Source organism: Schistocerca piceifrons, chromosome 1, assembly GCF_021461385.2.
Source record: "Schistocerca piceifrons isolate TAMUIC-IGC-003096 chromosome 1, iqSchPice1.1, whole genome shotgun sequence".
Classification (NCBI taxonomy): Eukaryota; Metazoa; Arthropoda; class Insecta; order Orthoptera; family Acrididae; genus Schistocerca; species Schistocerca piceifrons.
In genome coordinates this window covers 707,561,631-707,584,723 of record NC_060138.1, presented here as the reverse complement: position 1 = coordinate 707,584,723, position 23,093 = coordinate 707,561,631, and the positions used below count along the sequence as shown (strand labels likewise).

The 23,093-nt window shown below is 41.9% G+C and overlaps 1 protein-coding gene across 1 annotated transcript in view; it reads left to right on the top strand.

The window, feature by feature from the left end:
- The window catches only part of LOC124770136 (cilia- and flagella-associated protein 43), a 216,912-nt gene that overhangs the window by 79,509 nt on the left and 114,310 nt on the right, over positions 1 to 23,093 (top strand). Inside the window, exon 9 of the mRNA XM_047249188.1 lies at positions 337 to 531. Coding sequence (XP_047105144.1) covers positions 337 to 531 — 195 coding nt within the window. The remainder of the gene's footprint in view (positions 1 to 336; positions 532 to 23,093) is intronic.

The following is a 23,093-nucleotide window of genomic DNA, read 5'->3' as shown; positions in this document are numbered from 1 at the left end:
TCTTGACAACTCTTTGTATTTCATAGAAGAATTTTTATTAGTATAGTGTGCAAAAGGTGGTGGGTAGAAACTGCTAACTAACTCATATCTGTATATCTTTTTCTTTTTCTGCAAACTAAAATTTAAAAAAAAACTACTTAATGGGACTCTACCATTCCTGTTTATTGAGTGCTCAGAAATTCACTAACATAGACAATAAATTTATTCATGAACAAGGTGTGGAACTACAAATTCCGTATCTCAACAATTGTGATATGACAGAAAACAATAGCAATATATTTTATTATAATTTTTTTGGAAACTGTTATAAATTACTCTCCTTTTGTTTATTTTCAGATCCAATGTAGAAAAGACTCAGCAGAAAATTGAAAAACTGCATGAAACAATTCGTAGTTTGCAAGATGTTACAACAGAATGTCGCTCTGTTTATGAAGGATATGTGACAAGAGACCGAAATTTAGATAAAAATTTCAAGAGAGATTTTCCTGATTTATCACAATTTCATTGTGATCAGTTGTATAAAACATACAAGTATGATATATACATAAGTAATTCTGAAAGATGTTATTATAGTAAAGAACTAAATTGTAAGAAAAATTCATCTATGTCTTCTAATTATCTCTTCTGTAAATTTTGTGGGATACTGAAAATTGATAGGAATTTAGATTCTGTTAGTCTGATTCATTGATCCATTTGTTCATTCATGCATCATGTTCTGTAAATCTCATGATGAAAGACAGCTTTCAGGCAAGCGAAACTGCTAAAATTATACATTATCAGGTAGAATCAGTCTCTGTAGGCAAATTCCATAAATTATACTAATAACATATGAGGTGTGATCAGAAATAACGGGAATTTTTGTTTTTCTTAAAGTATGTTTATTTATTCATCAACGTCAGATACAATACCCTTCCTCCAGTGTTTTTTTCCAAACTTGGAAGCACTTCTGAAACTCACTTTTTGTTGTAGTGTTTGGCTCCTTCAACGATTCTGTTTTTATCTCATCAGTGGTGGCAAAATGGCATCCTTTCAGAGTTCTCTTCACTCTCAGGAATAGAAATAAGTCACCAGGGGCCCTGTCTGACATTTACAGTGTCTGGGGCAATATAACAGTTTTGTTTTTTGCCAAAAAATCATGAACAAGCATTGAGGTATGAGTGGGAGCATTACCATGATGCAATTTCTATGAATGGTTTCATTACAGTTGTGGCCATTTTCTTCAGATTGTTTTATGCAAATGGAACATAACTTCCAGGTACTGTTCCTTATCGACCATGTGACCTTCAAGCAGGAACTCATGATACACTATCCGATGGTAATCAAAGAAAATAGTGAGAAGAACCTCCACATGTGATTGAACTTGTTGAGCTATTTTTCATTCTTGACTCTTCAAGCAGTTTTCATTGGGACAACTGGTCCTTGGTTTCAACATCATACCCCTAAACTCATGTTTCATCACCTCTTTTAACTTCTGGGTTGCTATCGACTTCATTAAGCAATTCCTGGGTTATGTCTACAAAACATATTTTTGGTCAAAATTCAACAATTTTGGAACAAACTTTACTGCTTCACATTTCATGGCCAAAACCATCTAAAAAAGTAAAGCCAAAGGATATGCCAACATCATCAGAAACCTCTCTGATGGTGTTTTGGTAATTTACCATAACCAATCTCTTTGCTTCTCCTACATTGATGTCCTATGGCATCCAGAGTTGTTTTCACCTTCAGTATCTTCTCAACCCTCTTTGAATGATTTATACCACTCATAAACTGTTATCTTACTCATAGCATATTCACCAAAAGCAAAAGTTAACATTTGGAAGATGGTGCTGCATTTTATTCCATTTTTGAAGCAAAATTTAATATAATTTTTTTTTTATCCATCTTTTCCATAATTAAAAATCTGCCAAGCATTTGAAAACACCTACAATCTTTATGATTGTCAGTTAAGCTAAATATTCAAAACAGTTGAAAATGCAACTATATATCAGAAACATGTGTACCAATAAGATGATAATAACAATAATAATAATAATAATAAACCCCGTGGAGGACCGGGAAAAGAATAGGCCTCCAGTGTGTTCTGCCAGTCGTAAATGGTGACGAAAAGAACAAACCACTAATAGGGCTAACCCCCCTTTTAGTGTGATTAGTTGGTTCAGGACAGAACTAATGAAACCTTGGACAAGCGCTGTCATGGTCGGGGACGACACTTGAACTCTATGCCCATCCACAATGGTAACGACATTGCTAGCCACACGGAAAATGATTTAAATCCAAATAGAGTTGTTTTGCAGGATATGCTTAGTGCAACCACTCTAGAAGGAAAACAAAGACAGAGGATGAGATGGTCAGATGAAGTTGACCAACACCTCATGTTCTGTTATTACCAAGCAACAAACTTAGGAACCAACACAACTGGATACAGATCACAAGTATACACAACATTTATTACCAGATACCCAGAATTAAAATTTTTAACAGAACAACTACTAGCTGATCAGATCTATGCAATAATCAAAAATAACAGGATACCCCAGTCAGAAATAGAAAACATCAAACAACAAGTACAACAAATACTGGAACAAAATAAAGTGCAATCAGAAGATGAAGAAAATACAGTAATGGACTCAAACCTCCCAGAGCAAACAAATAAAGAACAACACACATCAATTAAACAATCAGAGTAAAATGAAATCTTAAGACAGCCACCAGAACAAGTACAAATAGAACACGAAGTGACACACATGTAAGATATAGAAGAAAAATTTCAGCTGACATATATATAGAATACAAAGACACAAATACAGACATTAGACCATTCTTGCATAGACCACCAAATATCCCACAAGTCGAAACAACAATAACAACTATCAACACAATCATACACAACAAAATAAATGAAAATACAACTATGGAAGACTTACTACTACTGCTTTATATAGGAGCACTCACTACACTAAATATACACACTAGGCAAAGATCAGAACCAACCAACACACAGAAGAAACCCACAAAACCAGCATGGCATCACAGGCTACAGATCAGAATAGAAAAACTGAGAACAGACAAAGGACAGCTAACATAATGTATAAGAAACGGAAAATCAGACAAAAAACGAAAAAGGTTAGGTAAAATCTCACAACAAGAAGTGATAGAGCAATTAGATGAAAAGAGGCAGAAATTACAAGCATTGGCCAAACGACTCAGAAGATACAAAAAAAGTGAAAATAGAAGGAAACAAAACCAAACATTCAACACAAACCAAAAGAAATTTTACCAGACAATAGATAACACACTCATTAAAATAGACAATCCACCAAACGTAACAGACATGGAACACTTCTGGAGCAACATATGGTCAAACCCGGTACGACATAACAGGCATGCACGGTGGATACAAGCAGAAACAGACTCATACAAGATGATACCACAAATGCCTGAAGTGATAATTTTGCAACATGAAGTCACCCGAGCAATTAATTCTATGCACAATTGGAAAGCCCCTGGAAAAGATAAAATAGCGAATTTCTGGCTAAAGAAGTTCACCTCAACACATTCACATCTAACTAAATTATTTAACAGTTACATTGCAGACTCATACACAGTCCCTGATACACATACACAAGGAATAACTTATCTGAAACCTAAAGATCAAACAGACACAGCAAACCCAGCAAAATATCGCCCCATAACATGCCTACCAACAATATACAAAATATTAACTTCAGTCATTACACAGAAATTAATGACACATACAACACAGACCAAAATTATAAATGAAGAACAAAAAGGCTGCTGCAAAGGAGCATGAGGATGTAAAGAGCAACTGATAATAGATGCAGGGGTGACATACCAAGCTAAAACTAAACAAAGGTCGCTACACTACGCATACATTGATTACCAAAAACTTTTTATAGTGTTCTGTGTGTACCATACACCAAGCTCCCATAATCGATACAGGACTGTACAAGCGCTTTGTACAGCTGCAGCAGTGCAGGACAGGCAGCACCCCAGTTGGTGTGACTCAGGCATTGAATAAGACTAAGGTGCCACCAGCACGTGTCCTTAAGCTGATGAAAATGGGGAAGCCAAGTTGAGTGGGCATCGAAGACCAGTCCCAAAAAGCAGTAAGTCTCCACTACATCTAGTAGTTGGTCATCGAGATAAAGTTCTAGATGGGGATGGAAGGTGTGATGATGACAGAAGTGCATGACACAAGTTTCGGTAGCTGAAAACTGAAAGCAGTGAGTGAGGGCACATGGCTGTGCCTTCTGTAGAGCTCCCTGCAGCCAGCACTCAGCCATAACAATAGAAGAGGAGCAGGGGGAAATACAAAAATCATCAGTGTCTAGGAGAGGAAATACTGACAATCCTACTGCTAATGCGATACCATTGATGGCAGTTAAAAAGAGTGGGACACTCACCCTACAGAACCCTATACTCTTGTGTATGGGGTGCACTGTGGGAAGCACTGATGTAAACTCTAAAAGTGTGGAGCAACAAAAAGTTCTGTATAAAAATCAGGAGTGGGTCCAGAGATCCCTCTCATACAGAGTAGCGAAGATGTGATGTCACCAACTGATAACGTAGGCCTTCGCCAGGTCTACATCTACATCTACATCTACATCCATACTCTGCAAGCCACCTGATGGTGTGTGGCGGAGGGTACTTTGAGTACCTCTATCGGTTCTCCCTTCTATTCCAGTCTCGTATTGTTGGCAATAAGGTGTTGCCGGGGAAAGGCCGATCATATGGCCGACTCCAGGTGCACTGATTTTGTTTTGTTGATGGTGGAGTGTCCTCAGTGAAAACTGCCCTATGACAGAGCCAGAAGGCCTCAAGACTCAAGGAGCCAACACAACCTTTGGCTAACCACACAAGGGTCACTCCAAAAGAAATGTACACTATTTTTGTAAAAATACAGTTTTCATTCTGCATTTGTGCAAGTTTTACAGTGTGTAGATACATCCTTCCAGCTTGTTTTCAAACTTAGTTCAACCTGTTCCCTTGAGTGATGCTGTCACAGCATATGTTCAAGACGGCTGCTACACTTGACGTTCGTCTGAAGCAACGTGCTGTCATAGAATTCCTGTGCTCTGAAAACAAGACAGTGGGAAACATCCATAAGAGGTTGAAAAAAGTGTATGGATATGCTGCTGTTGGTCACAGTACAGTTAGTCGGTGGGCAAGCAGGTTACTTGATGAAAGCAATATTGAGGATTGTCCTCACAGCGGCAGGCCTCATTACTGCAAACACTCCACACAATGTGCAGAGAGTTAATGTATTGGTGACTGCTGACAGATGCATCACAGTGAACGAATTGTCATGCTACATTGGGGTAGGGAAATGAAGTGTTTCCGGAATACTGAAAATATTGACGTTAAAAAAGGTTTGTGCCAGGTGGATTCCCAGGATGTTGACAGTGGCTCACAAAGAAACAAGAAAAACGGTATGAAGGGAACTTTTGGAACAGTACGAGAATGGTAGATATGAATTTCTTGCAAGAATTGTGACAGATGATGAAACATGGCTCCATCATTTTTCACCAGAGAAGAAGAGGCAATCAATAGAGTGGCAAAATTCAAAACCACACCTTCTGCGGGAAAAGATATGGCTACAGTGTTTTACAATTCTGAAGGACTCTTGCTTGTAGACATCATGCCAAGTGGAACCACCATAAATTCTGGTGCATAATGTGATGACACTGAAGAAACTTCAAGCTCAACTGAGTCATGTTCAACCACATCGGCAAAAGCAGGATGTTTTGCTGTTGCACGACAATGCACAGCCACATGTCAGTCAAAAACCATGGAAGCGATCACAAAACTCAGATGGAGAACACTGAAACACCTGCCTTACAGTCCTGACCTGGCTCCATGTGACTATCATCTCTTTGGGAAACTGAAAGACTCTCTTCGTGGAACAAGGTTTGAAGATGATGACTCCCTTGTGCATGCTGCCAAACAGTGGCTCCAACAGGTTGGTCCAGAATTTTACCGTGAAGGTACACAGGCGCTGGTTCCAAGATGGCATAAGGCAGTTGAGAGGGATGAAAATTATGTGGAGAAATGAAAATATTGTTCCTAAAGTATGTATCTACACACTGTAAAACTTTCAAACATGCAGAATAAAAGATGGATTTAAAAAAAAAATAGTGTGCATTCCTTTTGGAGTGTCCCTCGTACATTTGAGCAGCTTACACAGAATGTTAGCGAGGCTGATGGGACATGTGAACATCTAGTGGGTTCTTCCTGGGCTTCAGCACTGGAATGTTGATACTTTGCCACCACTATGGTGGGAATTCACCATCGCTCCAGTTGCAAAGAGGTGGCATTGGGAATCCGCTGACAGATGTTTCAGCATTTATGACTGAATGTGGTCTGGGCCAGGGGATGTGTCAGGACAGTCGATAAGGGCACTGAGAAATTCCCACTGATTGAAGGGAACATTATAAGGTTCAGGGTGGCGTGGAGCAAAAGATAGATGTTGTCATTCCGCCCTCTGTTTGAGAAGACGAAAGGTGGGGTGGTAATTCTCAGATGCAGAGATGCGAGCGTAATGCTCAGCTATATGCTCTGCAATTACATCTTGAACAGCAGATACAGCTCCATTTGCAGAAATTCCAGGTATGTCTGCAGGTTTCTCATAGTCATAAAGTCAGTGGAGCTTGGTCCAAACCTGGGAGGAGGAGGTTCATGTTCTAGTGGTGGAGACATAGCGTTCCCAACACTCCTACTTCCCTCATTTGATGAGGAGGCAAACCTGGGCATGGAGCCATTTGAAGGCAATAAGGATCTCCAGGGAGGGGTGTTGCTTATGACATTGAAGGGCCTGCCTGTGGTCTCCAATGACTGCGGTGATTTCTGGCGACCACCAAGGCACTGACTTCTGGCGGAGACAACCGGAGGAATAAGGGATTGGTGATTCAGCTGCTGTAACAATAGTGTTAGTGATGGTGTGGATCACGTCATCAGTGGTGGCATGCAACAGATACTCAACATTGGTTGCGGATGTGGAAGTGTCTCAGTCAGCCTTACGAAGAGTCCACCTAGCAAGCGTTGAGATGAGGGATGCTAGGGTAGGGACAGGAAGAGTGGAAAGTGGACACTAACACACAAGTCATCATGTACTATCCAGTGGATAGATGGGAGAGGATGAGGACTGCAAACTGAGTAATCAATGGCTGAATTGGTGCCATTTGCCACACTGAAATGCAGGAGCACCTGTATTTAAGAGGCAAAGTTTGAGTTGAGCTAGTAGGTCCTCAACATCTTTGCCATGGCCAGTAACCTTGTTGCCACCCCACAAAGGGTTAAGGGCATTAAAATCACCCAGAAGGAGACAAGGGCGGGGGGGGGGGGGGGGGGGGGGGATGCGAAATGAGTGCAGCCAATACATAAGGCGGTTCATCACCATCTGGAGGGAGGTAGATGTTACAGACAGTAATTTCCTGTGTTATCCTCACCCTGATAGCCACAGCTTTGAAAGGCATTTGAAGAGGCACAGGTTCACTACAGACAGAGGTAAGGATGATGATGCAAACTCCACCTGATGGTCTGTCACAGGCAGGACAGTTTTGTGGTACCTGCCCAATAACCAAGAAGGGCAGGGGTCTGCATTACAGGAAACCAGGTTTCCTTAAGGACAATGAAGAAAGCAGGTGTAATGCTTAAAAGTTGACATACCTCAGCCAGGTGGGAGAAAAAACTGCCGCATTTCCAATGTATGATGACGCTTTCTGAGTAGTGACCAAGGGGCTGGTTATGCCTCAACATCACCTGCTGTCGCTGGTTGAGTATTTGGATCCATTGCCATTGCGGATGAGGCATCAGTCAGATTCAGGTCCTCAGGGGACGCTAAGATCTCCATCTCATCCTCAGATGCAGAACCAGTAGGGAGTGATGATGTTGGGGCCACCGGAGGGTCCTGTTTCTTAGCAGTGTTCTTCTTCGTTCGCTTTCCCTCTCGCTTCTCTGTAGTGACTTGCTTGGAGGACTTCTCTGAAGTAGCTTCAGGCATGGAGGAAGACATTGAAGCTCTTCATCCAGCAACTTGTGGCTCCTTTAGCTACTGGTGAGTGTCCGCTGAGGCATTTGTGGAGACCTTGGAAGAGAGAGTCCCAAGGGATCCCTTCTGCATAAGAGGCGACAGAGGAGGCTGTTGCTTCCCTGGCTGGAGGGAGGAGAGCATTGTCCCCTCCATTTGGGGGAGTATTGCTCCCAAAGTAGGTGCTTTGGGAGCAACAGAAGAAGATGTGCCCCCTACCACCAAAGGGGCAGAAGTATTTGGGAGGCCCAGAGGACCCACTGTTCATGGCACAGAGTGTGGGACTACCATCTTCTGTGATGGTGATGTTGAATTAGCTGCAGTATATGTAGACATCAACCAGATGGGGGTGTAATCTTTCAAATTAAGTTTAGCATCTTGGTAAATCAGCCAGTCTAGGGTCTTGTACTCCATGATTGTCCACTCATTTTGGAGTACCATGCAGTCTGGCGAGCAGGGTGGTGCTCTCCACAGTTGATACAAGAGGGGGGAGGCACACATGGAATATTTGGATGTAGTCTCAACATGTGGCGCTGGAAATACAGCAGGAAGACATGTACCCAAATTTCCAGCACTTAAAGCACCGCACAGGGGGAGGGACATATGATTTAATGTCACAGCGGTAAACCATCACCTTGAACTTTTCCGGCATTGAATCACCCTCAAAGGCCAAGAAGAAGGCACCAGTAGCAACCCTAGTGTCTCTCGGTCCCCTGTAAATGTACCGGATGAAATGAACACCCTGCCATTCTAAATTGGTGCGGAGCTCTTCATCAGACTGCAAGTGGAGGTCGCGATGGAAAATAATTCTCTGGACCATGCTGAGGCTTTTAGGGGGAGTGATGGAAACAGGAATATCACCCGGCTGACCACAGGTGAGTAAAGCCTGGGACTGGGCTGGGGTGCTGTCTGAATCAAGACTGAACCATATCTCATCTTGGATAGCATTGTAACTTCTCCCAACTTATCCTTGAGATGTTCAACAAAAAATTTATGCTTCATAGATAGAAAGGAGTCCCCAGCTGCTCTGCTACAGACTAAATACCAAGGCAAAGAAAGCTGTCTTCTTTCTGTAGTCCTATATTCCTCCCATGATGTAGCGGGGTACAGAAATGATTTAGAGTCATACCTGTCAGCATTGTATTCAATCTTTCCCTTGTTAGAGACTGCTGGTGCCATTCAGTCACCAGCAAGAGATGACTTGGTCTGCTTCATTGCGGGTCACCCTCCCTGATACCACCCAATCCGATCAGGGCTCTCCCCATGGGCACCATCCAGCCACAACAAAGGCCACCTGGAATGACCATTCCTGGCAGTCCTGATGCTCCAAGAAGATGGGCATCTACTCCTTGGCATATGTGGTGAGTTTACAGCTCAGGCATCAGCAGTGTGATCCCTGTGTTGTACGGGGGCTACCAGCAAATGGGTACATGATGGCCCCACCGCAATGGACTGGCTACTGTGCTGGATGCTGAGTGCAGAGAAATCCAATATTGTCATGGCGGCAAAAGAGGACAGAAGACCCCTGAAAGTGTCCTTGCCCCAATTAAATGGGAGACTCCTTTAGTCACCTCTAACGACAGGCAGGAGTGTCTTGTGCCTATTCTAACCCCCGGACCTGCAGAAATTCTGATGGAATGTTATCAATCCTGTCTGCCTTGTTTGATCTTAAGTCCTCCAAAGCACTCTTAAATTCTGATTCTAATACTGGATCCCCTATCTGTTCTAAATTGACTCCTGTTTCTTCTTCTATCATATCAGACAAATTGTCCCCCTCATAGAGGACTTTGATGTGCTCTTTCCACATATTCACTCTCTCCTCTGCATTTAGCATTGGAATTCCCATTGCACTCTTAACATTACCACTCTTGCTTTTAATTTCAATGAAGATTGTTTTGACAATCCTACATGCTGATTCAGTCCTTCTGACAGTCATTTCTTTTTTAATTTCTTCACATTTTTCCTGCAGCCATTTCATCTGAGCCTATTAGCACTTTCTATTTATTTCATTCCTCAGCAACTTATGTATCTGTATTTCTGAATTTCTCTGCGCATTTTTGTATTTCCTTCTTTCATTGATCAGCTGAAGTATTTCTTTTGTTACCCATTGTTTCTTCGCATTTACCTTCTTTGTGCCTATGTTTTTCTTTCTAACTTCTGTGATTGCTCTTTTTAGAGATGTCCATTCCTCTTCAACTGTACAGCCTACTGAGCTATTCATCATTTCTGTATCCATAGCGTTAGAGAAGTCCAAGCGTATCTCATCATGCCTTAGTGCTTCTGTATACCACTTCCTTGTGTATTGATTCTTCCTGACTAATCTCTTAAACTTCAGCCTACTTTTCATCCCTACTACATGGTGATCTGAGTCTATATCTGTTTCTGGGTTTGCCTTACAGACCAGTATCTGATTTTGAATTCTCTGTCTAACCATGATGTAATCTAACTGAAATCTTCCTTTTCCAAGTATACCTCCTACTCCTCTTGTGATTCTTGAACAGAGTATTCAGTATTACTAGCTAAAATTTATTACAGAACTCAACTAGTTTTTATCCTCTCTCAATCTTTGTCCCAAGCCCATATTCTCCTGTAAACCTTTTGTTCTGCTTCTTCCCCTACAACTGCTTTCCAGTCCCCCATGACTATTAGACTTTCGTCTCCCTTTATGAATTGTATTATCCTTTCAATATCCTCATATTCTTTCTCTATCTCTTCACCTTCAACTTGCAATGTTGGGATGTATACCTGAACCATCATTGTCGGTGTTGTATACCTGACCTATCATTGTCGGTGTTGGTTTTTTTGTCAGGTCTGATAAGAACAACCGTATCACTGAACTATTCACAGAAATACACTCTCTGCCCTACCTTCCTATTCATAATGAATCCTATTCCTGTTGCACCATTTCCTGCTGCTGTTGATATCACCCCATTCTCATCTGACCAGAAATCCTTGTCTTCTTTCCATTTCACTTCACTGATCCCTATTATTTCTAGATTGAGACTTAACATTTCCCTTTTCACATGTTCTAGCTTCCCTACCATGTTCAAGTTTTTGACATTTCATGCCCCAACTCATAGAATGTTATCCTTTTGTTGGTTATTCAATCTTTTTTTCATGGTCACTTCCTCCTTAGCAATCAGAATGAGGGACCATTCCGGAATCTTTCGCCAATGGAGAGATCATCATGACACTTTTTCAATTATGGGCTGCATGTCCTGTGTGTACACATTATGTATCTATAATGCAGTGGTTTCCATTGCCTTCTGCAATATCATTGGGGTTGATCATTGCTGATTCTTCCCTCTTTAGGGGTAGTTTCCCACCACAAGGACAAGAGAGTGCCCTGAACCTCTGTTCACTCTTCCGCACCCTTTGATGAGGTTGTTGGTAGAATAAAGGTGACATCTTATGCCATAAGTCTTTGGCCACCATTGTTGAAGGTATGACGAATAAAATATAGGGAAAGTGAGGCCATCTGAATTTTGTTTCTAAATCAGACTGCAGTCATAAATTTTGAAGTTATATGTAACTGTGTGTGTGAGCATGCATGCACTCATGTGCAAATAACGCCTCACAACCTGTGAAGATTTACTGGATGAATAAATAAATAAAATTAAATTAATAAATAAATTACAGTCAGAGAACATGAAAGTGAGACAGTATTTGAGAAGAGAGTGAGAAAGGTTGTAGCCTGTCCCCCCTTTTACTCAGTTTGTGAATAAAGCATGCAGTAATGAAAACCACAGGGCAGTTAGGAAAAGAAATTAAAGCTCTGGGAGAATATATAAGAAAAATGCATTGTAATCATATCACAGACAGTAAAAGACTTGGAAGGTCTATTGAGTGGAAGGGATAGTGTCTTGAAAATAAATTAGAAGATGAACTTCAACAAAAGCAAAATAAGGTTAATGGATAGTAGTTGAATGAAGTCAGCTGATCTTGAGGGAATTAGATTAGAAAATTAATCACTAAATTATTTTTTTAAACACCCATAGGTCATCAGACATGTCATGCTGATTGAAGAAGGCAACAATTTAGAAAAAAAATTCTAGTTTAAGCATACAGCAGTATTGTCTTATGAAAAAACCCTTTAACACTTATCCATTTGTATTACATTGTTTCTCACTGCTCTCCCTCTCCCCCTTCCACACACACACACACACACACACACACACACACACACACACACACACACACATATGCACAGACCCTCATACAAATATCAGGACCTTGACGATACTTCCACCATTCTATTAAATTGTCGTTCATGTGTCCAAACTTAGAAAGATTACTCAGTACCTCAACAAAATTATGCAGTTTTGAGCTTATGAAAATGGAAAGAGGTCAGTATTGTTGAGCAAATTTTCTGGCTATAAGAGTGTACTATGACAGTTTATTGTAGAATGAGAGTTGTTTATTATTAAATAATATTAATTTTAGACCATTACCTGCTCTTTGGTATCTAAATACTCCTTGACTTTGTAGTTTAAATTTATTTAAAATTTGTGGTTCAATGTTAATGTATCAGAATTGGCCAGGAGGGGAGAGCAATAGGCACCCATTGAGGTGAAGAATAAAACATAGTTTAAACTGTATGCAGTTTTAATGCCGTAAAGAAAGGCAGGCCTGGAGAAGCCACCGAGACTGAATGGGCAGCCACCAAAGAGAGCAGGTGAGGAGGGCACCTGATCGGTTTGGAAGCTGCCAGCAGAAGAGAGCGAACAGTGTGTCCGCTCCAGGCAGCTGGCTGCGGTTCCACCCCTACTTGACCACCTCCAAGCCTCCCTATTGGTTGGTCAGATCATAAGATGCATAGTTCGGTAGCGTTACCTCGTCAGCAACATGTGAGTTTAGCTGCTGATGGTTCAACACGTGAGTTTCAGGGTGGTTCTATCTGGCTCTGGGCAACATGATCGAGATGCTGCAACTTACCGCCAGGAAGAAGGCATTGACAAACATCAAGTGAAAAAATAAAAATCAAACTTTATACTAATAAATCCATTCAGTATCAGCCCTCACTGTACACCCTTCTCCCCTCCACAGGAGTGAGGCATGGGGGGATGGTGAATTGACAGTTACTAAGGGGCTCCTGCAAAGGACAACCTTACATAATTTTTACTATACATCTTGATTATTCATGTTTTCATGTTAGATTTGTGTTAAAAAATGACAATAATTAGCTGATGAATGCTTGCTTGACAAAATTTGGACAACAGCAGATGGTGCGGCGGTGGTGTGGGACACTGCAAGTAGTGCGCTCTTTCCGGCAATTAGCTGTTGGCGGTGGCAGCGGCGGAGGTCACTGTCCACAGCAGGTAGCAGCGTGCTGTGACACACTGCAACTCCCGCCGAAGCATTTAAGCGGGGGGTTCTGGAAGGAGCAATGCACAAATCAGAAGGGGGTGGGGGGAGCGGTTAACACTGATGGAGCACTTAACACGCATATTTTGTTGCTTACATCTAAAGGAGGGCCATGCCTTTCCTTTTGGGTAGATTTTACTTATTTCCTATTCTTTTCTACTCACTACTATCTTTTACTGACTACTACAGTATGGGGGCAGCAAGGAACACTCTTGTTCCCATTTCTTGCTTAATCATGGTATTCCCCATGAGGTTGCTGTTCGGGGACAGCAGGAGGGGCTGACCGAAGTCATGCAAAAAGTCCCTTTCTAAACGCTACCAGTAGCAATAAACCAATAAAGATAATTACTAAAGGGGTCCACACAGAACTTGGAATAACTATACGACTGAGATACTGGTGGTGGTGCCATTCCATGATGTGTGTAGTGGCACGATGTAGTGTAATCTGCCCTAACTCTATGTTTACCAGGTCAGTTAAAGACTGGACCAGCTGGGAATGTGAGTGATTGGGGAGAGATGGCCAATTGTCGGGTGATGGTAGTACAATCAGTTGCTCTGGTAAATACCACATGAGAGGAGGGAGTCACACATTTTGGGCGTAGGACAAGTGTGCAAACACTTCCTTGGTGGGGTACTGATATTGCAGTGGGAGCTATTAAATAGTAAACCACTACTGTAAGTAGCACACTTTAGGGCTGAGTTGCTAGGAGGTATTCGTAACATACAATCATGACTGTTATGGGGTAGGGTACGGTGTATAGAATGCTGTCGCCTATGGCAACAAACTGAGGTTCGGTTATGGGTACAACTAGATGGCTACAGAGAGGGGTTGCTTGCTCTGAGAGAAACAATGTGACTTCACATGCCTTTTTGTGAGTGCGAAGGATGAGTATTGAGCACATGTAGTACTTTCCCTGTTGGCAGCTCTGCAAAGCATGCTCGGACAGGACAGAACAAGTCCTGCGGTTCTTATCAATAACTAGAATTCCGCGAGTTTTCCATATAACTTAAACTTGTACAGCAGACCAGTACACTGGAAAAGCGTGGATACAGTAGTTTTCAAATTCACAATTAGCACAAGAGACTGGCAGGTGGATCTTAGTATTCAAGTACTCGTGGTCTCGGGTCACTTGGACACAAGTGGGACTGTAGTATAATGCGAGAATTGCTTCCCGCACAGGATATATCATCCGTAGAGGTGCCTGGAGACAGGATGAAATATTGGTTAATATTTGTAGAAAAAGATCAGTGTGTATTAGATGGGGACTTAGTCGATGACCTAGACTATTCTGGATGACATTATGCAGAGAACTGACATATACTTATGTGGCCTGTGCACTGTATAAAAGTACCTGCGGGGTCTTCATCACCATAAGCATAGTGGTTACGTTGTTAAGTTCCTGATGGACCAAAGTGAGATCATGCTGAATCAAATTACGTATTGCTTCATACTGGTGGGCTATTTCAGTAGCAATTTCATGCACCTGGTGGGTGGTTGCCAATAGGTTATCTTCTATGTGTGTGAGGCGAATGTCCTGATGTATTATAGCCTCATGGTTGTCTTCTGCCACATGTATGGCAACATCACAATGATCCACATACGATTGATTGGGTGTGCCAAAAACTGTTTTCAAGATTGTACTGCCAGCATTAAACCATGCCCCCTTAGTGCGGCACAAGGGTACGGCGTCGGATATGCTATGCAGCTGGCCCTGACTATGCATAATTACTCGTCTTAGATCACGCAATGTGCGGATAGCATCTTTCAGATCGGCACGTACTAATAACCTCTCGTAGGTTAACAACCTGTTCACCACATCTTGAAATGCAAATTCTTCCTCGTTAAGTGCAGATAGATCCAAGTTGGTAGAAATTACTACCTGGTGTGGAGTATACAATAGTTTCTTTAACCGTTCAAACATAACTCCTGAATTGGACAGGTGAGTCTGAAATGGTGGAAGGCTGACAACAATGGCAATAAGGGTGAACACCAAGTAATATATCATTGTGTTAACACACTGGAAGACAGGAAGATGTTAACACGCTAATAGCGGCATCGTGGTGGTGGTGGTACAACAGGGTGCAGGCAGTCAGGCTTGAGTACCTGTAAGTACAAATTAATTTTGTCAGCTCTGGCTAGTGGTTATTTTGCAAAAGGGGAGTATTACATTAGCTGAAGAAGCAGTAAATAAAAACCTGAAATTGTAGTGACAGATGAAAAATCGATGGTGAACCCAACTGTCAAATGCACTCTATGTCACAGGGTGATCGGAATTGGCGGCTCCAGGGGATTGTAGGGGTATAAATTAGTAACAACGGGGTAGTGGGGGGAAGAGAGGGAGGGTGGTATGGTCATACTGACAGAAGGCTTACACGTCCATTTGATCAGCAAGAGCGCAAAAGGGCAGAGTTGCATTAATCAATGGCTGTATTCAGTACGCAGGCGGAATTCGCAGTATGTAGGAGTTTTGTAAGTTATTTGCTGAATTGGAAACTTAAGTACTCAATGATGGGGATTAGGAAGAAAAGGGATTTTACCAATGGGAAGAATCATGTTGCAGTTAATGCAGGGTTTGTTCTTGGTGTATTCATGTACGGTCGTCCGTGTTAGCAACCACAGGGTTTCCCCACATACTGGCCAGTTATGCCGAGAGGCCCACCTGCAGCGAACTGGGAAGGTGTCCATCTTAAAGAGTAGGAAATGGAGAATAATTGGGAACAGGCTCAGGTAAAGGGATTTCAGAATAAAACTAATCCAGCGGCAATACCAACTAGTTGCAGGTTACGGAGATATGAAATCAGATACACATGTCTACTGGGTAATTGGACACTTGCTTGGATAACTAGTCGAAACGCAGATTTTTCGCAACGGTAATACCTCAGAAAGTAGTTAATGGGCCACTGCAATCAAGGGAGGAGTGATACGTCTATGAAATGGCTGGAAAAGCATGTCTAATACACAGGGTTATATTAGTTCTCGTGGTCCTGCTGGAAGGCATAGCCAAGGTACCCTTCCCTGTCAGAAGAAAGAAAAAATAAAAACAGAATAGAAACATTGTCCCGGCAGTAGGGTAAGAGAAGAAGGGGAGGGAAGAATACTATCTGCAGTGACTAATACGGCAGTAGGGTGTACCACCCACAGGGACTTCCACAGCAGAATTGGTCACCTATCGCCAGCCTAGCAGGAGAGTAAGGAACTGAATCAACGAAATTTGGCCTCTACTAAACTGGGTTTACCGTGGCTCAAAACAGGTCTGGTCTTAGTTAACTGGCAGGGAACCGACTATGCAGCTAGAAGAGCAGGAGGCTGAACGTGGTGACAACAGAAAAATTCCGACTGTAGAAGCCGTATTGGAAAGGAAAGGCTTCCATCCCCCTCCATCTGGGGAGGAGGCAATGATATGTAGATGAAAGAGATAGGTGGGCGTTAAACATAAAACATATCCAGGTAAATGCAGTATCTACAATAGTGCAGAAATGCTAGGTTGTTACCCGGATCCTCCTATATAGTAGGTTTTAGTCAACAGTGACAAGTATCTTCACGGTAATTCAGAAGGGTCTCAGCAATAGAAACATATGCATGTAGACAGAGGGAAGCATAGCTTGGTACTCTAATGAGAAGTGAGAAATGAAATAGAAGATTCAGACAGTTGGAATCGAAGAAGAAAAGATGACAGACCCCAAAGACAGGAAAACCCCCCTCTCCCCTACCCAGGTTCCCTCACTGTTCCAGTACTTCACTGTGGTGCCAGAGGGAGAAGTGTGTTTGGCATTCCCTGCAGAACGGACTTGCCACAGCTTCACCTTCCCAGTCCCCAAAAATTAACCCAAACACTCCCTATTAACTGATCAATGAAGGGTAAGCAATTAGCATTCTGCAAGACAAAGTAATGAATATAGAATTTAAGTTGCAAATAACACAGGAGCTTCATATCAGCATTGAAAAAATGTTATGAGATCAAGGACAAGGGCCCAAGAACGGGTGGATAGCCTACGGGCAAGACTCTGATTGAGCCTCTTAGTTCAATGGCAAAATAGCCTGAGAGTAAGCTGGGTGCAGGAAGAACACCGCTAGACTATAGTATTCGTATAGAGAGACAAGAGCCACTGATGCATAGATGAAAGGAAATGGTAGGCGATCGATTTATGAAACCGAAAATTGAATGAATATATCGATCAGCTGGGCACTCTGCAGGCGCTGACTGCAACCTGCAAGGTACACAGCCCTGGAGGAGGTAGGCAGAAAGTAATTGTTGAGGTGGGGAGGAGCAACTCAAAGCAACGGCAGGAACCCGGTGGAAAGCATGGACAAAATTCCTAAAATCCCTGAAGTAACAGGGTGAACTATGAAAAATAGGGGTGCGAACTACCACAATAAAATACAGGGTGTTACAAAAAGGTATGGCCAAACTTTCAGAAAACATTCCCCACACACACAAAGAAAGAAAATATGTTATGTGGACGTGTGTCCGGAAACGCTTACTCTCCATGTTAGAGCTCATTTTATTACTTCTCTTCAAATCACATTAATCATGGAATGGAAACACACAGCAACAGAACGTACCAACGTGGCTTCAAACACTTTGTTACAGGAAATGTTCAAAATGTCCTCCGTTAGCGAAGATACATGCATCCACCCTCTGTCACATGGAATCCCTGATGCGCTGATGCAGCCCTGGAAAATGGCGTATTGTATCACAGCCATCCACAATACGAGCACGAAGAGTCTCTACATTTGGTACCGGGATTGCATAGACAAGAGCTTTCAAATGCCCCCATAAATGAAAGTCAAGAGGGTTGAGGTCAGGAGAGCGTGGAGGCCATGAAATTGGCCCGCCTCTACCAATCCATCAGTCACCGAATCTGTTGTTGAGAAGCATACGAACACTTCAACTGAAATGTGCAGGAGCTCCATCGCGCTTGAACCACATTTCATCCCGTATGAAATCATGATAGCGTGCTCCATTGAGCATAGGTGGACAAAACTAAAATGAGTTCTAACATGGAAATTAAGTGTTTCCGGACACATGTCCACATAACATCTTTTCTTTATTTGTGTGTGTGGAATGTTTCCTGAAAGTTTGGCTGTAACTTTTTGTAACACCCTGTATAATAAACTACTGTAGTGTAGTGGCACAATCTTCAACAAGATAGTGCATTACCACGCTTGGGCAATGATGTCATGTCATGGGCGCTAATCATCCACAAACAAATGTTTAATTCAGCAGGAGCTTCCATCTTGGAACATCATGGATGTGTTTGTTTGAATAAACAAACGGGTGACTCTCACTTCCTAAATGCACTGTACCCAAAAGGTAGCAGTGTCGATTTTCGTGCTCGCTCGTAACAACTTTGCCTCATCAATCACTTTTTCACTTACTTTGTAAGAAGTATGGTGAATAATAATGAAACCTAAATTTGTCTGGGTGGACTCTTAAATGGACAACATGCACATGGGGCGCTAACTACTATTCATCTTATACTTGGGTGAAACTTAATCACATTTCTCCTACCGCAAAATCTATCACACTTACCGCTCTATAGCGAGAGGGTAGCATACTTCTTCTCAACTTCAGGGGCGCATTCAACTCATCTCTAATGGGTATTTCATGTAACTGGGGTGCTTCACTCACTTCTAAACATTCCAGTCTGGCTCTCGGCATGAACATGGTGCATAATAGGATTCCGGAATTGCTAACTCATAAAGTCGGATAACATGACTGTAGGGGGAGTCTTAACAAAATGGGAAGATTGGTTTAGTGCAATATATCTAAAATCTAGGGCCTCTACATACTTGGGTTAGCAATGTAAAATACAAGTTCATATTATACAACACAAATGGCATCAATTATAAAAACACATGCATGAAATAACATATGGAAAATAGCAAGGGCATTGCTGTGCAGCAAGAAGTTGATGAAATGCTTAAACGCAACATAAAACCATAAGGAGAGAGAAAAAAAAGAAAAATGCAAGTTATTGGTACCAATTATTAACTGGCTATCAACAGACAATGCCTAGCTGGTCGGACATCACTCAACACTGCTAAGCATACAAAAGGCGCATACTACAGAGTGGTGAAACAATTTATCAGACTCTGTACTGGGAATACAGGTAGCATTATGAAGCTGGCTGGAGGTAGTAACAGACAGAGGTGACAGAAGCAGGTTTCAAAATAGTTCGAGGTCACAGCGCAGTGCATGCGGGCGGGGCACTGAGATAGCGGGACAGCTGTGACGCATGTGTAACACTGAGCTAGCCAGGAGCATTGTGTCTTGAGTGAGCAACAGCTTGAGCATTGTAACTAACCAGTGGTATATGTAGTCCATAAAAATGAGTAAGATTAAAATGAATTTAATGTTTGTAGCGAATAGTATTGATCAATGAAATGACAAATAAGGGTTGAATAGGCTGTTATGGGCACAGAATGGTGAAGCCATTTATGAATGTGGAAAAGAGTAGGTAGTTGGTTATTAAGGTACACGAGACTAGACAGAGGGTGGAAGGGTGATATTATACTTTGGAGGAGGTTCAGAACTGCAAAGCGCCACCAAACTAAAAGTTGCTCTACTGGAAGACACCACTGTAAGGGTGTGCTTCATTATTGAGGTGTGTTTCCCTTGACGATCCATCAGCTGGAGGTCCCTTGCTTCTAAACTTCCCTCGGAGGTATAGTCAGATTAGCGGACATGAGAGTGAGAAACTTAGGCGGCTTGAAAGAAAACAGGGAAATAAATGGTTCTAAAACAACAGTAGGCTTAGCACATCTGCGAAGCAGTGGAACAGTGGAGTATTAGTTGCAAAAAGTAGATGAGAATTGAAAGTATCACTATCTATTGAACAAGGAAAGACAAATAGAATGGACAATGCAAGGTGGGGCTCCTCATTCTAGGTTTGACAACAAAATGAATCATTCAACGACATAGGATTGTAAAAAGTAACACTGGAGAAAATTTTTTGTAAAGTAAACTTGGTGCATTCTTTCGAAAGGCAAAACAAAATCATTGTCAGTAAAGGAGATACAAAAGTGAAATACAGTATAGTACAAAAATTCTGCAACAAAGCTTAATATCATCAAATTGGAAATACTTATGCAGTAGCTGAGAGAGGGTACCTTTAAACACTTAATACTCTCCGTGCATGCGGACATGTTAGGGGCTTAGGAATGCAAGTAAATTTATGAGGTGAAGTTACTCGGTCGGTGAAGCCGAAGGACAGAAGAAATTACATTTAAAGTAGGTATTGCATATACAATGTGGTGCCTTTCTGTGTTAAAGTTCTATGCATTGATAGCGAATATAGTTTTAGTATGTGTATTAAACTTTTAACAGCGGCGGGCAGCAGCAAGTATAGCGCACTGAGAGTGGGGAAGGAAGGAGAAGTAGGGGGGAGGTGGGCACTCAGGCAGCGACAGTTGGCTAATGGGACGGCTAATGGGATGGTGTGGGTTGGTGGAGGGGCGGGGAGGTACCGCATTGTCAGATGAGTATCTCCAGCCTTCTACATGATGGCCACTGCACGTGCAGCTCCCTGGTTGACAACACAGCTGACTTTGACAGGCGGAGTGCACATGTTCACAGTTGCGCAGTATCATTGTTCAAACGGGAAAATTACATAATGCAATCACTCCATCATCCAATATTCTTATTTAGCATTAACTGTATTGGTACTGAACATAGAGCTGCTGTCCGACCACTAGGTGTGTCATAATACATAAATAACATAAATAAAAATAACATAAGTAAAATTAAACTCAAAACTAGTGGTTAGAACTAAGCCAGTATTGCAGAACAGGCTGGGCGGGGAAAACACTGAAATCTCTTTCAGAGGGAGATGCTAGGGTGACACTTCAGTTACTATAGTATGGGAGCACAAAATACAAATTGTAGAGGTACAAAAAAATAATAAGGTGGTTGCCTGAATCTTGTTACTTTCTCCTTTGGTTGATCAAACTAGGAATCTCTTAGGCACAAAATAGCATCTCCTTTTCTAGGCCCTAGATCTGAGAGCAAAAGGATGCTTCAACCTGAGCCCATATCTGAGGCAAGCTGGGGACGAGGGAACTTTCCATTTTCTCCCCTTCACAGGAGGAGCAGGGCCTGCAGAAGGTCCGGTGCTTTTCTTAAAAGGTGGTGGGAGGGGCATTGTGATCAATTCCCAGAGGTAATTTATCAATCTCAAAGGGAGATTCCATAGGGCATGTTCAGTGGCTTCACGGAAACAGCTATTGTACACACCCACGTATGGAATGTATCTTTGCCAGTCACTGTGGGTTGAGTTAACGTAATAGGAAAGCATTCATTTCACAGTGCCTGGGGGTGAAAAGGGGTGGTTCTCCATTTTTTAAGTATCAGCAATTTGCAAACTTGGATGATAAATAAGACAGACATAAAGTTGGTTCCTTGGTTGGTTAGAATGGCATCACCCGAAAGGTAGGACAAGATGATCTACAAAAGCTCGTGCTACAGTTTCAGCTGATATGTCAGTGATGGGTACCAAAATAAGGTATCGGGAAAAGTGATCAATAATAGATAGAATATATTTACTTCCTTGCGTACTTACTGGAAGTGGCCCAATCACATCTAAAGTGATGAACTGGAAAGGTTTTGATGCCTTGGGAAGAGATTGTAAGGGAATTTAATTCATGGGGGTGGTGCTCTTTGCGCACATGGTAGGCAATTTTTTTATATACTTAGCAACATCTCACCATCTGTTGTCCCACCAATATTTCATGGAAATGCGGGTGTTTGTGGCTCTTTGTCGACTGTGGCAAGCTTGGATGCTGTTATGGCACTGGGTAATAATTCTTGATTGCAAATCCTTTGGTATTACTATATGTTTAACCATGGGGGTCTTACAATATAGAATTCCATCCTCTGTAACAAAATCCAGATGAGAGTGATACTGACAACATTTAGGATCATTTTCCTGGGAGTCTTTTAGTTCATCAATTAGTACATCACCTGTTTGAGCTACTCTCACCTTTCTACTAAGTGTGTCAGCATTCTGGTGCAATCTTCCAGCTTTGTGTTGACTTCGTAATTATGGCTTTTCAAAATCAGGATAGATCAACAATGGGGAACTGGCTAGAACACCTCTGAGAAGCTGCACGGCAGATTCGCACTCGGTGGTCCATTGATTGTGTACATTTTTTTTCAACAGATGGGTAAGGGGTTTAGCTATTGTGGCATAGTCCTTTACAAAACACCTAAAATAATTGCTGAGTCCCAGAAAGCTTTGCAATTCTTTTACATTCTTAAGTGAAGGGAAGGTTATAACTGCTTTAATTAGACGAGGGTTGGGTTTCACTCCATCACCGTTAATAATGTGCCCAAGGTACTGCACTTGAGTCTCAGCAAAGAAACACTTTTCTATTTTTAAGCTTAAATTAGCACTTCTTAGTCTAGACAAAACATTTCTTAACCAGGTAGCATGCTCATCTATGGTTTTGAAAAAGCAATGATATCATCTAGATAGATTAGGCACATTGTGGGTTTCAATACTCTAAGTAATAGGTTGGCAAATCTTTGGAAAGTGGCTGGCACATTGCGCAACCCAAATTGCATTCTCAGAAATTCATATAGACAGGAGGGAACTAGAAACGCTGTTTTTGGCCTGTCCTGTGGTGCAGTCGGTATTTGGTGGTACCCACTTTTCGTGTCAAGGGCAGTGAAGTACA